The sequence below is a fragment of the Dryas octopetala genome, chromosome 2 (genome assembly GCF_963921425.1).
Source record: "Dryas octopetala chromosome 2, drDryOcto1.1, whole genome shotgun sequence".
Taxonomy (NCBI): domain Eukaryota; kingdom Viridiplantae; phylum Streptophyta; class Magnoliopsida; order Rosales; family Rosaceae; genus Dryas; species Dryas octopetala.
This window is the reverse complement of record NC_141367.1, coordinates 29,951,261-29,968,398: the sequence shown is the minus strand read 5'-3', so window position 1 is coordinate 29,968,398 and position 17,138 is coordinate 29,951,261. Positions and strand designations below refer to the sequence as shown.

At 37.0% G+C, this 17,138-nt stretch overlaps 3 protein-coding genes across 3 annotated transcripts; 1 reads left to right on the top strand and 2 right to left on the bottom strand.

Moving 5' to 3' along the window:
- Positions 1-2,541: 2,541 nt before the first annotated feature.
- On the top strand, positions 2,542-3,708 carry LOC147295463 (uncharacterized). Its single transcript, XM_086233472.1, has one exon. The coding sequence runs from the start codon at positions 2,614-2,616 to the stop codon at positions 3,604-3,606; it is 993 nt and encodes a 330-aa protein (XP_086089598.1). The 5' UTR covers positions 2,542-2,613; the 3' UTR covers positions 3,607-3,708.
- A 3,996-nt stretch (positions 3,709-7,704) lies between these two features.
- Positions 7,705-8,512, bottom strand: PDE337 (VQ motif-containing protein). Its single transcript, XM_086234301.1, has one exon. It carries the CDS (start codon positions 8,483-8,485, stop codon positions 7,841-7,843), a length of 645 nt encoding a protein of 214 aa, XP_086090427.1. The 5' UTR covers positions 8,486-8,512; the 3' UTR covers positions 7,705-7,840.
- A 7,341-nt stretch (positions 8,513-15,853) lies between these two features.
- On the bottom strand, positions 15,854-16,789 carry LOC147295461 (adenylate isopentenyltransferase-like). Its single transcript, XM_086234029.1, has one exon. It carries the CDS (start codon positions 16,781-16,783, stop codon positions 15,854-15,856), a length of 930 nt encoding a protein of 309 aa, XP_086090155.1. The 5' UTR covers positions 16,784-16,789.
- Positions 16,790-17,138: the final 349 nt, after the last annotated feature.

The following is a 17,138-nucleotide window of genomic DNA, read 5'->3' as shown; positions in this document are numbered from 1 at the left end:
TTGGCACGGAGGTACATTATTATGATGGTTTTAATCTATATTAATGATGTCAATGATTTATTGGTAAGATATTACATATCTTATCACTAGGTGTGGCTTATATCTATCAATTATCCAAAAATATTACATCCCATGCTACATTTGAATCAATGACCTATGGGCTATATAAGCTACATGAAATTTAATTATAGTAGCATATTGACCATGACTAGTAAGTATATGTCTATATATCTCGCAATTGGGAACCTATACCTACCATTTTGTTTGGTAGACCAGAAAAATGATCGTAATGAGAAAGGGGCATACTAATTTCTGACTGACCTTCCAATATTAAAGCTCTCAATAATATTTGTAATCCAAGTTGTATACTTATAAATATTATTCATTCATTTTCAGAGGGAGACCATAAAATGGCCGTCAACTTAATTAGGAATTTTGTTTTGACAGTTAATTCATAATTAGTTGTATTGCCTAACCTTCCTCTGCCATTTTGTGAGAAGACGAAACTTATTAAATAGGTTCTTGATTCTTCAACCGCAACAAATATGTGTATATCCACATCATTGTTATTATAATGCGTTAATTTTAAGATATTGACAGGCTAAAAATTTAACCAAAACCACTTTAGCTAACACTTAAATTTAACTTGTAGATAATGTTTTAAAAATTGCGAACTGAAACTATGAAACTGGGTTAAAAAACTGAAACTACAACTGTAAATATGTTTTCACTACATGGACAAATATAAGTTTTATATACCAAAAAAACAAAGAAAATTCAAAATGAATAAAACTAAAAAAAAAAAAAAAACTGAAACAAAAAAAAAGCTAAATGACATAAGGGTTATAAATGTTATCTTATTGTTACATTTTAGTAATAAGTATAATAAAAACTAGTTAAGTAGGATGCATCCTACACTAATTTATTGTTGTTATTATTGTGAACCACTCAAGACTCAACCACCTCTCTCGTGCTGATTAATAGGAGTAGGTTTCACATCTATTTTTTCTTTTATGAAATTCTTGTAATACATGGCATGGAAGCAATTTTAGACTTGCACTAGTGCGTCTGTGATCAGTGCGCACCATGAGTTGCACACTTGAAATGAAATTGTTTGTACGAAATGAGAAAGTGCGTGTGATTTCTTATAAAGTGGGCCAAACATATTTGGACGTTTCGTTCTTGGTCGGTGAGTCGTGCAACAGAGGGCACCACAGCCCTTAACAACCAACGCGATCAATACCAATCACAATTATATATCCCTACTTGCCAGTGCCGGACCACCCTACCCGAAAACACCACTTCTCCCCACCAATAAATTTTTTCATTTTCATAATACAATATTCTCAAATATGTTGATTTTACTTATTTTTATGGATATTATCCTGTCAAACTGGAATAGGACAATAGAACATTATACATATCTAAATTTTTTTTTTTAGCCAAATACATATCATAGGTTTAAAGACAACAGTTTTACTAAACATTGGACCCACTTGTATTGTATACATGAATTCAATAATATTAGAAATAAAAACTTTTTTTTTTTGTTATATCTTTGGAAATCGAATCTTTTAACTGAATCTAATTTTAACTCGTACTTCATTCACCTTCGATATTTAAATTGATTTCAAACTCTTAGGACTCGTTTGATACTGTTTCGTAGAAGTACTTTTATTTAGTAGTGTTTTTATCAAAAGCGTTTATGTTAAGAACTACATATAAATTTTTAAAAAACGTTTAAGTTGTTCATATAAAAGTATTTGAAAGTGTTTCTTGAGAAAACATATGTCAGGTGTTTTTCAAAAAATCTCTTGAAAATGCTTTTATAACTCAGAAAGACTTCTATTTATTTTTGTCAAAAGCTATTAAAAGCGTTTTTACTAATTTGAAAGCGCTTTTGACAATTCTAAAAGCAGTGTCAAACGAGTTCTTAATTTAAAATATAATGCATGGTATATTAATATTTTAATTTATAAATTAGTTATACGTGTATGCATAATAATTTAAGAAGTTAAAATTAGGATAATAGTTGCTACCCCTTATACTATGAATTTCATTCGTGTTTTTACATTTTTTGTTATGAGAATTTGATCTGTATTAAAATTGCAGTGCGATTGTATCATGTCGAAAAAGATATAGCAGGCATTTGAATGAGGTGTCACCGCGTGTCAAGATCCGAATGGTTGAACCGTCAAATGTCTGACCACCACTGGGTTTGGACCACATCGGCCTCCCTCCGAGTCAGCCATTTCAATGATTCAATCTGGTTTCTCTGCTTCAGTCCTTGCACTTTGTGTTCCATCCATGATCCAACTTTCAACCTCACCACCAATACAAAAGGTCCGCTACCTTTTTCTGACGTGGAGCGAATATCCTCCAATTTCAGAGACCCAGTCGTTATCTTCCACATCAGTTTTCTCAAATGAAACCTTTTCTTTATTTTTAGCATTACCACTTCCAATCATCCTCTTTATGCTTTTATAAACCCCGACCCCCCACCCTTCCCAACCCTCCTCTCTCTCTCTCTCTCTCTCTCTCTCTCTCTCTCTCTCTCTCTCTCTCTCTCTCTCTCTCTGTTCATCTCCAGCCTTTACTCTTTCTCATAATCTCATGGAAATACCAGTAGTCAATAGAATAAGCGATTTCGAGGCTCGCATAACCGGAATCGAAAACCTCTCTCAGCCTTACACTTTCTGGAAATGGGGAGCTTTAATCATTGCACTGCTAGCTTCCTTCCCCACAATCATCACTAAAATCAACCTCTTCATCACCGGACTCCGAAGCTTCCGTTCTCTACGCTCAGACCCTCTTTCCCAGAACCTCATCCAAGACCACGATGATTACTCCGACTACACCGACGACGACGATACCTGCTCCGTCTCCTCCTCCTCCTCCTTATCCGATAGCGAACAATCCTCGAATCACCACGCTCCTTCTATTGACATGGATCAAAATTTCAATGTCAGAGGCTCTGCTCATTACGGCCATGACCGGGGGCACGATCGTAATTTAAGGCTCCGCCGCCGTAGAAGCTTTGGTGGCTACCACCGATTCTCCTGGTCCGACTTCGCCAACGGCAACAGCGTCGTCAAGCTCTGGGACAGCTTAGCTCTAGGGCTAGACCTCGACCACGACGACCACTCCGAAAGACTCGTCTCCGTCTACGACATGGACAAACAGAAGAAGATAACTTCCTTTTGCGGCTGGCCGGCGACCGCCACGTCATCTCCCTCAACGGTTCTCTCCGCCGACACCAACGTATCGGGGCGCGTGTCGCTCGGAGTCTGGGACACGCGCGTCGGGGGTCGGATTCCGGCGATACTGGCCGAGTGGGGCCCGCAACTCGGGAGAATCGTCGGGGTTGCGTCGGGTGGGGTCGAGAAGGTTTACGTCAAGGATGGCGTCACGGGGGCTTTGACGTTCGGTGACGTGAGGAAGGTGGGATCGCCGTTACGGAAGGGAACGGATACTGACGTGGACGATACGTGGTGGGACGCGGACGCCGTTATTGTTTCCGACGATTGTTTTGATGAGTCGGAGGTGAGTGGATGTGACTCGGCCGTCACTCGGTGTTGTAGCGCGGTTAAGTCTTATCTGTTCTAACCTGTACACGGAAATAATAGATATTGAATAATCTTAGCCCATTATTTTGTAAATAATTTAATTATCCCCCCCCCCCCGATTAATGAATTATGATTTTGCTTCTGTTTTTTCCTTTTCAATTTGGTTTCCAAGTTTCGTGGCTTTGTGAGTTGTGATTAACAAAAAAATGGGATACTGCTTGTAAGCCAGCTTCCTGATAACTTCCTCGCGATGAATTTAGAAATATGTATCACGTGCAACCAAATGAAGTTTTTAAAAATGAATAAATAAATAAATAAAAAGCTTTATTGAATTGTATAATACGTTATTGTCAGTTGTCAATTCCATTGTTTGACTTTAGAATTTTGCCAGGAAATTGTAAGTTTTTAACCAAACTAACACTCAAGAAGGATTATTGGCCAAAAAAAAAAAAAAACCACCGAAGAAGGACTATTTAACCCCAAGGAGTAAAATTTCGGTTTCGAGGAAATTTTCGATGGAAATTTCGGCGGAAATTTCGATTTCGACAAAATTATATAAAAACGACAGAAATTACTATTAAAATACGAAAATTTTGAATAAAACTTGCTGTATGCTTATTTAACATATTATCTACTATATTGATAAAAAACATTGAAGAAATCAAATTATATAGTAAGTTTCATGTGATATGAGATGAATATAATGCATGCTGGAAGTAAATATTGTTAAAAAAATAAGTCACTAATTAATAATTATATAAATAACATCTCAGATGAGCCATAATAGCAGTACCACTCAGTTTCCAAAGTTTTATATGCAAAATAAAAGCCGGTACCAAAATATTATAATTTATAACATTGATACACTCATACACTTAATTTTGATTCATATACTCACTGCATGTATGATGTATATGAGTATATCATGTATCATTGGTAATTGTTAGTTTGTTACACACTTACACATATATTATATATATCCATATATAATTGAGTACTGAGTTACTGACATCAGAATAGAATATAAAGAGGTATATAATTAATAAGTATAATTGTATAAACAATTCTTGACCAAAAGAAAAAGTTGAAATAATCAAACAATTAAAAGTGTGTTATTAGATTGAATGATCACCTTATTGTATAAAGTGACACTCAAGACCTCATTAAGTGGTGCTTTGTGTTTTCGGTGGAGTTAAAGCAAGTAACTACTAACTAATAAGTATATTATTATTAATAGTATATACTAATATATTAATATATATATATATATAATACATTTGGATGGTGGTGGTGGGTGACTTATTACTGACTGGCATGGAAGTTATTTTGTTATTTATTACCCAAAAACCTACCAACTTAAATCTACAAATCAAAAGCCATACAGTATTTCTGTCAATTTGACAAATTAATGTTTTATACAAAATAATTGTAACCCAGTAAATAGATGGGAAAATTATATATATCAAACATTAACAGAAAGATACACTCATACACGTGATTAACATATCTATATATATACATATATATACAGCTAGCGTAGCTTGTTAAACATAAATTATAATGAATATACACAGCTACAGTTACAAATTCTTAACGCAGCAGTGGGTTATCTGTATATGATTATTTGGTTGCAGACTTGCAGCCTAGCTTGCAGGGCAAGATGGTCACGCGAGGAGGCAGGGGGTCACGCCGGAGGCCACGATGGGGGAGGAGGCAGGGGATCACGCCGGAGGCCGGAGGCAGCTGGGTACGAGCAGTTTCTGCTGCAGGGGAGAAGACAGAGAGAGAGAGATGACAGAGAACTAGAAAAGAGAGAAAGAAAGGTGTTGCGCAGGAGGAGAAGAGAGAGAAGAGAGAGAGAGATCTAAGAGATGAAAATGGAAGGAAATGGGGCTGGGCAGATTCAGATCTGAGTGTATAGTCGCCAAATTTCACTGACAGTTTACAAAATTGAAAGTGAGGCTGCGTCGAAATTTTGGCCGAAATTTTATCGAAATTACCAAAATTTCGCCGAAAAGTTAACGAAAATTAACGGCTATGGTATAAAATTTCGGATCCCCCAAAAAACGAAAATTTCGGCAAAATTTCACTCCTTGTTTAACCCTACATAAATATAGTCTATATAAACAACATGGACAACTTATATGTAGAATGTGTGGGATACATCTAACGAAACCCTTTTTTTTTTTTTCTTATCTGGGCATCTAACCACACCTTAGTTGTATATATTAATATAATAATTGAGAAATAAATTTTTGTATGGTGGTTAAATGAAGACAATATGTTTATATATATATATTTCAGTCATTGTGCACCTCCATCAATTAATCTTATCTAATGTAACCACAAGGGAATATATATGTTTTTAAGGAGCTCATTATAAAAGAATTATATATATACATAGAAAATGAAGTTGAGAAAGAGATAGAGATCGGTGACCGGAAAGAATGTCACCAAACCAAACCAAACCAAATACAATATAATATTATGTTCATTTCTCCAATAAATAATAGATATATTTGTTATGCATTGTTGGAAAGCTATACGTTATAGAAGTAGTTAGGCTGCAATAATGCCATGGTTTCTTGGACAACTTAAGCTGTGTAGCTTTGCGCCTAATGATGTTAGAATATATATAATTAACGCAATATTATGTTGTGACTTGTGAGTAGTCTCCTAGCTAGTAAATCAACATTGTTTGTCTTTTGGCGCATGAGAGGGGCAACCAAAATTCGAAAAACACAACTGGAAGAAATCCTAGCTACTACCTTAGCAGACAGTTTCCTTTTGATTGATTATACTTTTGTAGATGTTGTGCGTGGTTGAGAAAAAAACCAATTTAATTCTCAGGGAAGAATTTGATAATATATATATATAGGGAAGAATCATATATAACCCCGATCCTATATAATCTCTGAAACCAAATAGCTAGTGTGGCGTTTAGATTTTGTATACGTTGCTTACGCAAGGCTGAGCATGCTTAATTACCCTAAAACAAAAGTTACACTCCTCTTATACTTGGCCATAAAACAAATGAACCTTGTACAGTGTATACCATAATCAATCATTCAAGTACGTGACCACTTTCACCTTTTCTCACCAAAACGAAAACGCAACGTTATCTCGATGTTCTAGGCGTTGTCACTTTGTCGGACCTCCTTCCTATGCCTAGATTTGGGCTTAACACTCGGGCTAAAAAATAAATTATTTCAGTTTTGGGCCAAAACTATATATTTTAGCCCAAGATGTGAATATATTGGTTGATATCAAGCATAAGTCAGACCAGTTTGGTGTCTTTTTAATTTTTTTTTCCCGGCCATTTGATCGTATGTTGGAGAATGGAGACCTACCATTCAGTACTCAACTATCCAGAAATTAAAATAATAATAAATAATATATCGATCGTAATTAATTCCGAGCTTTGTACCAAAATCATGGCGTCTTCTTCTGTTTTTCCCCAATGTTCGACTTTACAAAATTTATAGAAGAAGACTCCATAGTTAATTAGATAATTCCGAGACTTGGACCTAATTATACTTTTAAAAATAAATAGCAATATTTTTCCAGCTAGAAATATACAACTTGAAATGTAAGATATATGTAAGGACATGACTCAGTGGCATGCATTGTTTAACCATGCTTTTGAAGAATCAAGAGTCATCTGGTTTGTGGTCAAGTCAAGAGTTGAGGCTATAATATATAAATATTATATGGATCCATAATTAGGTGGGAAGACGAAAGAGGGTTCTTGAATTGGGAGGTACGTTCCTTGTGCTGAATTGTATATGTCAACATAATATGCAAGCATGTGTTATGGAGTGCGTGCTAATGTGCTCTACCCAGAACCATATGAAATTTCAGAACAAGGGCTAGGAAGAAGAGAGATGTAGCTACCAGCTTGGTGGGTAATTAATTAAGTCCTAAAACTGTGCAGATGATACTTAATTAGAATGGCTGCATAATTGGCCCATGCACCCAAATTCCAAATTCGATCTCCCGTCCCCCAAATCAAAACAGAACTGCCTTAATTAATTGTGAGAAAGAAAAGCCAATAACCATACATAAATCTTCCTTAATTAATTTGCAGTACTATGTTACATGGCCACAATATGGAAATGAACACGTGATCTATAGAAACAGAAACAATTAAAAAAGGAAAGAAAGAATCAAATAATTAATTAAGCCATGGACAAGCAATTAATGCCGCCTATATATGAATGAAGATGATCTTCCTATGTTTAAGGGTAGATCTGTAGGCAGCAGCTAGCTATATGTTAATATTTGATGAACTCGAAGAGAGAAGGCGAAAAGGACCCAGCAACGTTTGGAGACGACGCATATTGTGAGGTGGAATTAGAGTATCTGTAAGCAGACGTCGATGTTGGCGTAAACAATGGAATATCTCCAAAATATGGATTGGACAGCTGCTGCAGCTGGCTGAACATATTGGGTGTGGGAGTCGGAGACGAGCTGAGAGCTGCTTGAACATGATGATGATGATGATCATGATCACCAGCACCACCATTCTTTTCATAGTTATTCTGATCATCTGTAAGAATGGAATTAGACGAGTCATAATCGTCATGGCTCCTGCTGCTAATTACAGAGGACGTAGTGTTCGTACTCATCATGGTTTTATCGATTTCATGATGGTGATCACGGTGATGGCCGGTGAGCTTCTGCACCAAAGCCATGAAATCACGGGGCTGCGTGTGGATGATCTTGGGAGATTGAGTGTAAATGATAACCGGGGCCATGCGGGCAAATGAAGAAGAATTCGAACAAGGTTTCTGAATAAGGAAAGACTCCCTATTGATCTTCAATGGGGAGGGTCGGTTCCCATTCCTCTCATCCCTCCGTGAATAACTACCATTTTGTTTACTCTCATCATCCAACTTTGCTGCACCAGAGACGTTCATGCTTAATTAATTCAGAATTTCAGATACATGGAGCGAAAGAGATCGAGGAGAGCTTAATTATATGGAGGGACAGAGGGGAAGAGATAAACTCATACAATATATATATACAATAATAGGGATAGTGATTATCGATATCGAAGGCAATTAAATTAATTAAGCCAGCGATTCCGACCGTTGACAATTTGACAGTAACATATATAAGATCTATATATAAGATCTATATATGGCGGTCGATGGTCAGCCGTGATTGTTAATTAGTTAGCTATAGGGGCAAAAATATGCTCTGCTCATGTTGAATAGTCACCTCTGTCAGGCTCAAGCTCTACTAATTAATCAACTTGCTAATTTTTTATTCGACCCTTGCTTTTTAGCGGGCCGGTACTTCGAATTTGAGCTTTGACTATGAATCATACAAGGTTTTTATGTTTTGGTTTTGTATATACATATATATTCAACGTTGACATCGTAATCTTGACCTCAACAAGGCCAAATTCTTCAAATTTTTTATGCTTGTGTTTTTGATAATTTTATGCTCTGGTGACTGGTCAAAACCAACCATTTGGAAAAGAAACAAAAAGAGTTTGGCATCTTAATCCAGCTATGTTGACAATGAGACGCCGATTTTAAAAGTCCAATAAATGAAAATATACATTTAAGGCTACCAAGGTTGGAGTGGCTTGTAGGAACGCGAGAACCCAGCATACAATTATACAAAATAATGTTGTAATTTATAAGTTTAATGGGTCTCATATCAAAACAAGAAATTAAACTGATATTTATATATCTACTTATATTTAAGGTAAATTTTTTGCTGGGAGAAGTAAATAGGATGACCATGACTTCGTTCAAACGGTTTGGAGGTGGGCTGGACAACTTAGCGGGGGAACTCTATTATACTATTACAAGTCCAAGAAAAAGTTACCAAGACATCTCTAATCCCTTGTAGGCTCAATTCAGCCCAATCCTTTGGGCCGGCCTTCACCACAAACTTATTTCCGTTTCTGCAACTGGGCCGGCTTATAATGTTGAACGGCCGGGTAGCAATATATTTCAACAGTAATTTAATCTATTAAATTTACCAAAAATGGATCAAGGAATCTATTAAACTAAGTTGGGCTTAAATTTGTTAAAAAGGAAGAACAACTTGAAGACCCAACAGAAGTGTAAATAGAATCCTTGTTACTGAAATTGAACCTAACATTGGCAGGCAGCAAGAGCAATTTCGCAGATGAAACACGTTTTCTTGACCTCGAGAAGGGGCTAAAGATTGCGCCAATTTAAATGTGTAACTAGGAACTCTATTTGATTTTTTCTTCTGGATGTTTCAACTGGCAGGATTAATTGGCAAATTAAAAATGGATTAGCATAATTTGCTTCAGTTTTGCCTCTACTTTTTCATATAGGCAGTTATCTAGCTGGTATCTACTAAGCCTCAAAGGTCAAGTTCTGCTGCGTTCGTACCTTAAACAAATTTCCTCTTTTCTGACATTTTTTACGGCCTCTTTTTTCTGACAATTCCTATATTTGTTGTTGTTTTCTTCTAGGTAATTATAACCAGAGAGGAAAAAACAAACAGCTTTTATTATATATATTGCATGTGTATAACCCATAACAAAAGTATATGTTGCATACTGGACCAAAATTGTAAGGTTTGAAACTTTAAACAGAAAAAAAACATTGGAAATCTCTTTCAAAATATATTTTCATCTGCTACATTCAAATGGGCGGACCATAGCTATGTCAATTAGGCATAGCAAGTTAGCAACAGTCAAAAGAAAATAAAGATATTCAAAGATAATTAATAATAATATTTCAGAAAAAAAGGCAATAATATGGTGAAAAATCAATTATCCATTACGTCGATCAATTCATTTAATAATTTGCGTTGGTGAGGATTCAAATTTAAAAACGCATTCCTTTAGTAATGGACCACTTGTGCCTGAATTTCTTTTTGGTAAGTATTTTAATTTGTTTCATGAGGGTCATTCTCGATTCTTTGGCAAAATTAAGGGCCCAGCCTGTCCAATGCCTGTGTGTCTATTAGATAAACAATATATACATATACTAGTAAATGCGGTGAAAATCAGTCAATATAGATGAGCCCTTGGTGGATTGGAGCGAGGGCACAGTAAAATGGTGAACTCATCACCATCTTAAAATAATAGAATGGTGGCATTGCAAACCCCACATGGTTCTCATTGTGCTTGTAAAGGGTCAGAGAGAGCAGCCAGTAACACTTTTCTATATACATAAAAATACATCCTGGTTAATTGTGGTTGGAAATGGAACATGGAGATGGCCAAGGAGTTAAATTTCAAAATTTTTGGGCGAAATTTTGTTGAAAATTTTGTTTTTTAGGGGTATGAAAATTTTAACACCAGTTCATGAATTTTTCGCTAATATTTCGTCCAAATTATCGAATTTTTCAAAATTTCGGCTCCGAGTAACAAAACCAGCCATTTTTCTCTATATGTCTTCTCTTTGGCAGTTACAAACTCAGTTCTTGCGTGATTGGGGAGGGAAGAGAGACAAGAGAGAAAATAGAGAGAAAAGAGAAGAGATCCGTGAGGGAGAAAATCAGATCGGGGAGGGACTTGGGAGAGAGAGATTGGCGCTGGAGAAGGAGGACTGGAGGAGAGATAAGAGAAATAGCTATATCAATTATATGCCATATGCTGAGTCGCATAGCAGTGATGGCTGGGAGAGATAGAGATGAAAGGGAAGAAGAAAGGTCATGGGAAGAAGTGGAAGCCAGGAAGGAAAGAAAAAACAAAAAAACAAAAACAAAAAAAGAAAACAAAAACAAAAAAGGTTTAGGGTTGATTAAGGTTTGAGGTCTTTGGGCAATTGGAAAGAAAAAAAAAAGATTTTGGATTTCGTTTGATTATTTTGAGATTTCGTTTAGTTATCTTTAAATCCTAAATCATAATATATTTCTATATAAAAAATAATTAAAAATACTCTAAATGACATAAATCCTAATATCTTATACCATATTTTAAAGAATATAGAGTATATAGGGTTTAATATAATATTAGAGTATATAAAGTATAAGGTTTAGTGTATAGATTATAGAGTATAAAAAATATAGTAATTTTATTTATTCATTATATTAATTTTATTTAACAATATTTGTCTCCAGCATACATTATATTCATCACATATCACATGAAACTTACCATATAATTTGGTTTTTTTAATATTTTTTATTAATGTAGTAGATAATATGTTAAATAAATATATGATAAAATTTTATTCAAAATTTACGTATTTTCATCGTTTTCGTCTAATTTTTGTCAAAATTTAAAAATTTTTAAAATTTTCATCAAAACTTCCATCAAAATTTTTTGAAAATTCAAAATTTTATTCCTTAGAGATGGGATACGTAGTGCTCAAACAAAGCCCAAATATTGGAGTATTTCCAATGCCAATCCCATGCCACAAAGATTATATTATTTCTCTTGAAAAAGTATAAGAAAAGATTATATTATTAATGTAGGTGATGTTAGAGGGTGAGTTTATATAGGATCGTGCGCAAAGCAACCGCACGCGCACTGACTCTTTCTGCCATTCCTCGATCTCTAATATCGATCACTACTCGTAGCAGAGGGCAGAGCTAAGGTAGAGCCCTCTTCCTCTTCTTGGTTTCTGCTACAAAACCATCATGCTCCTCTCTACCATGTTATATATATATATATATATATATATATATATATATGCTTTAGGCGTATTCATTTACCTATACAATGAGTGGCATACATATATTCTAATAAAATTGTTCGATCAGAGAAAAGTAGCTGAGTTACTCACTTCTCCATGCTTTTGTCTTTCACTCTTCTGAGTACACTCCTCCTTGGATCTCCCATTCATTACCCTTTAACATTCCCTTTCTGTCATTCATCATTTGTTCCTTTTTCTTTGTTTTAATTTTTGTTTTTTAATATTCATCAATTAAGCAACATTAATTCTTGGGATGGGACATGCAGGAGCTTCATTAAAACCAGCATGTCCACCTTCAACCATTGCTCCTAGCTACTGCTACTCTACTGCATGCCTCGTACAAGCCACGTGTGCCACTTCCAATATAATGATCAATCAAATAGTTTCTGGGTGGGTTTGTTTAGGCCGTCAATGCTAGATTTAATTAATATATTGACAACCAAGATTAAGATGGTTAAAGTAGGTGAACCCACCAAATTGCCTTATTGAGGCTAAAGCTAAAACAAAACTGAAAAAAATTTGTTCCAAATATTATGTAGCATCTATTACAATTAAGCACGTACAGTGTGTAACTGTCTAGTCTAGCTAGCTACTACCTAATGCGACTTGACCATCCATTTCATTTCCATAGCATTAACGCTTGGCCTTGGAGAACCAACCTATACTGCTATACACATATATCGTTGTTTTATAATTTCTATTTTATATATATATATGCTTCCTTCCTTGTGACTTCAACTTGGTCTTGAGTAGGACAAACATACCCAGCAAGAGCAATAATAATACGCATGTATGTTTGTGTTAGTTACGAGATGATCAGCATTCAATTCTCATTCATGGTCCCCAAGCCAATAGTTTAATTTATTAGTTCATTTTTCTTAATTTTTCATTTGTACGTGCCATTTCATGCGCATTGTACATGCTGCATCTTGACGATTTGAGCATTAACTATCAAGGAATAGTTTGCATTAAGTTTGTGCTTGGTGCAAGTGGTAAATTTAACTAAAATTTTTCAGTTCAGAGAACTTCAACTAATAATTGGTCCATCAAAATTAAAGAATATATGTGTGTGTAGTTTGTCTTATTCTTAATTCAATGTGTGCTAGTTATTATAAAATTTAAGAAAAAAGTTTTAATAAGTGTTGTAGTTGTCATTCATTCATCCTAGCCTGAGGCCTGAGTGGTTGATTATAGAAATAATTTAAAGGTCTATGTCCACGAGAAGATGTCTCCCCTATAGTATGCACCATTGCTGGCAGAACCGGCCCATTAGACTATATCCCCCATGCTCTTCACTTGTCAGCCAATTTGCATCCAATAATAAACAAAAACTGTAATATGGAACAGGAAAATATGCATGCGACAAAAACAAGAATTCAATTCTTCTTTAGTTATTAATTACATTATATAATCGATCAGCAAGAAACACATATTCCTTAAATTTTAGTGATCGAACCAAAAAAACAAACACTTGCTCTAGCTTAAGCCTTAAATACGAGGGAGACCCAATTGATAATGGTCCCCACAAATATGTCATACTAACCAACCAAGGTACACGTAATTGGGGTTTCTCAGAAAAACATTTTGAAGGGATTTGATTAAAGACCTCAAATGGATCATCTCATCCTGAAGCTTCACATCACATCACATCACAGAAGCTTCTATGCTTGTTTCAGAAGATTCAGAACCTTAAACGCAATTAATAGAATATTGGCGAGTGAGTCTTCGGTGGGGCTTGCCCCATTGGGGCATCTCTCACATGAGGTGGGACCCACATGGTTGTGGGTCCCACCTCATGTGAGAGATGCCCCAATGGGGCAAGCGCCATACAAGATTTATCCGAATATTGGCCCCTAGCTTGTCATCTGAAATGGCCATTGTGATAACTTCCCCAATACCAGCTAGTAGTGGCAACAAGTACTCGCTAGCTTCAATTTAATTTGCTTCATAATCTGAACATATCCTGCAGATAATTTGAGTTTAGAAAACGCTAATTAAGTTTCAATATACAAAATCCCTGAGCAGGGTGATTGGAGATTTACACATAACTGGGTTGCAATTCCCATACTTAAATTGATGTCGATCAGAACCTGAGAAATTTCTTACTCTGCAGCACCAAATTGACTAGTCATGACTTGTATGTGTAAAGTACAAGTGCAATTAAACCTTACAACTACAACTGAGCAGGTGTCGTTCTCCAAATCTAATGGCTGCAATTATTTTGATGCAGCTGCAGGGCAAGAGAAGGAAAGGAATCGAATGCAAAGAAAGTATCTAGCATCCTACCCTCAACTTAATTCATAGCCCTGTGCATATAGATTCCTAATACTAGTAACTCTGCAGTCTGCACTAATATATATATATATATATATATACATATATTTCGAGAATCACACACTTTTCAAAAGAGTATTGAATTAAATTAAATGATCAGATCAAGTAAGATATCACTTAGGATAGAGTGAGTCTTCGGTGGGCTTGCCCCATACAAGATTTATCCCTTAGGATATGGCTAAGTAATACCTCACAAGTCACAAGACACGATTGTTGGTCCAGTTTATAAAGAAAATAACTGGTGGGACTAATTAATAAGGCCTTTGGTCCCATTGCAAATGAGGCTAGCTAGCTGCTTAGTTGGAGTTTTTTTACTTGGTTTGTTTCCCTCCATTTCAGATTTTGTGGGCACATGTGATATATATATGAGTCAATTGCAGGTTGATAATTATGTGAAGCTGCATTAATTCGTGGTCCTTAAAAAAAATAAAAAAGGTGGACAGAATTTATCAAGTATCATCAGTTTTCTGTTCTCTGTTTTGTATTTCTGAGGAATAAACCGAAACTAAGATCTTTTTTTTATCTGATCATTTTAACATTGACAAGATCTAGAATAGAATCTAGTAAAATTACAAAATCTCCTATTAGTGCCTTTACTGGCATTTGGTAATAAAACTTAGTTTAAGGAGATTCTTTTTCCCCTTTTTCGATTGGAAAAATCAAATATTGTAGCTTCAGCTACTCCAATAAAGTCAATTACCCACAGAAAACAATCAATTAATTATATAAATTTTAAGTCAAATACATCATACATGACAGATCTGTTTATTCCCTCAATTTGGTATATAAAATCCACGGTATTAATTTCTGTTTGGATTCAAACAAAAAGTTGGAAAGAATTTTTTAGTAACGCGTGTTGGACACTTTGGCTGCTGCAAAAGCAAAAAGGCCAATCTTGTACCATATGCAATTGACACCAAAAATACAAAAGAAACCAAAAAAATAATAATAATAAGCGGATGAGTGTTGAAAGAGTTTGATGTGTAATTTGCTCCTTACTAACACACTAAATATGTGATTTTTAAGACTCCGAAAACAATTAAGAGAAGAGAATTCACAGAATTTCCTAATTGAGGTTGCGAAATAGACAAAACTCTTTTGCTGGCAAAACTTTTGTTTTTTCTTGGTTTGATGTATTTGTGTTCCGTTTGAGCTTCCCTCCGAAAGCCAAAATTTGTAAAAGGTACTATTGTCCCAATGGCCCGAGAGCCCACTCGGGCGCTCCCAAAGGAGATTTCCCCCAAAATTGCTAACCAACTAAAAAAATTTAATTAAAAAAAGAAACAAGAGTATAGCTGGAAAAAGCTGGAAGACCTACTCCTCCAAGAAGCGCTTCACAATCTTCACGCTTGGTTCCACCACCTGCCTCTCCCATATTTCTGACCACCTCTTTCCGTCATCTGACGTCACCACCGCCCTAAAGGCGTCCGTCGCGTCCAGCCTCCGTAGGTCCCACCCTGCCCCTCTCAGCCGTAGAATCTTCCCTATCTGCCTCTTCGCCAGCTGACACGTGTTCTCCTTGATCGCCCTCACCGCCTCTTTATATGCTCCTCTCTGCCGCGGATCATCGTCCCCCTCCTCCTCACTCCCCCTCCGCCCCGGTGGGTACTTTTTAAAATACCGTCTGAACTCGGGCACCCCAATCGCCTTTCTCAACCCGGTCGGAGCCGCCGAGTCGTCCTCGTCCGGGTCGTAGAACTCGGCCAACTCGTCCAGCATGCCCGAGTCGAGCATTTCATCCACTCGCTTCGACAGGTAGTCTGTCAACACCGCCAAAGAGACGTCGACCCAGAGAAAACAACAATTGTACCTGAGCTCGGAGGAGAGACTGGAGAGTGAGCCGCCGTCGAAGACTTTTGAACTCGGTTCGAACCGGTCCACCACAAGCGCATGAATGAAGGAGTTGGAGCCACCCACAAGCAGAGGAACCTTCCTCCGAGAGGTAATGGCGGAGACGGCTTGGCCGGCGACACGGCGGAAGTCGGCGGGGGTGAAGTCGGCGTGGAGGGGGTCGCAGTCGCCGAGGAGGTGGTGGGGGACGCCGAGGCGGTCGGGGAGGGGAAGCTTGTTGGTGGTGATGTCGAGGCCCTTGAAGACTTGCATTTTGTCGGAGTTGACGATTTCAAAGGAGGGGAAGCGAGTGGCGAGGTCGAGGGAGAGGCGGGACTTGCCGGCGCCGGTGGCTCCCATGATGACGAGGAGTTTGTCCTTGCGGCGGGGGGTGGCGGTTGGGGCGGAGGCCATGCGGGGCCAGCGGGTCTTGACGGGCGGGACTGAGTGTAAGCGGAATAAATATGTATTATTATTATAATAATAATAATGGGGATGAGGGTGGGAGTGAGTTGGGAAGGGATTGAGTCTCATAGGATGGGACTAGGGACTTGGGAGGGAGGGACAGCCTGTGTTTTTTTTTTTGGTGAGCTAGCGCTGGGAATTATATGAGTATGACTGTATGAGAGAGGCTTGGCTAGCTCGTAGCCTCGTACGTACAAAGAGAGATATACGGGTGGGTAACGGAAACAAAAAAAAACGAGAAAAAGAAACAAAGTAGTGGCTAATTTTGCGTGTGTGCAGAGAGCAGTACAGACGAAGAGCAGTA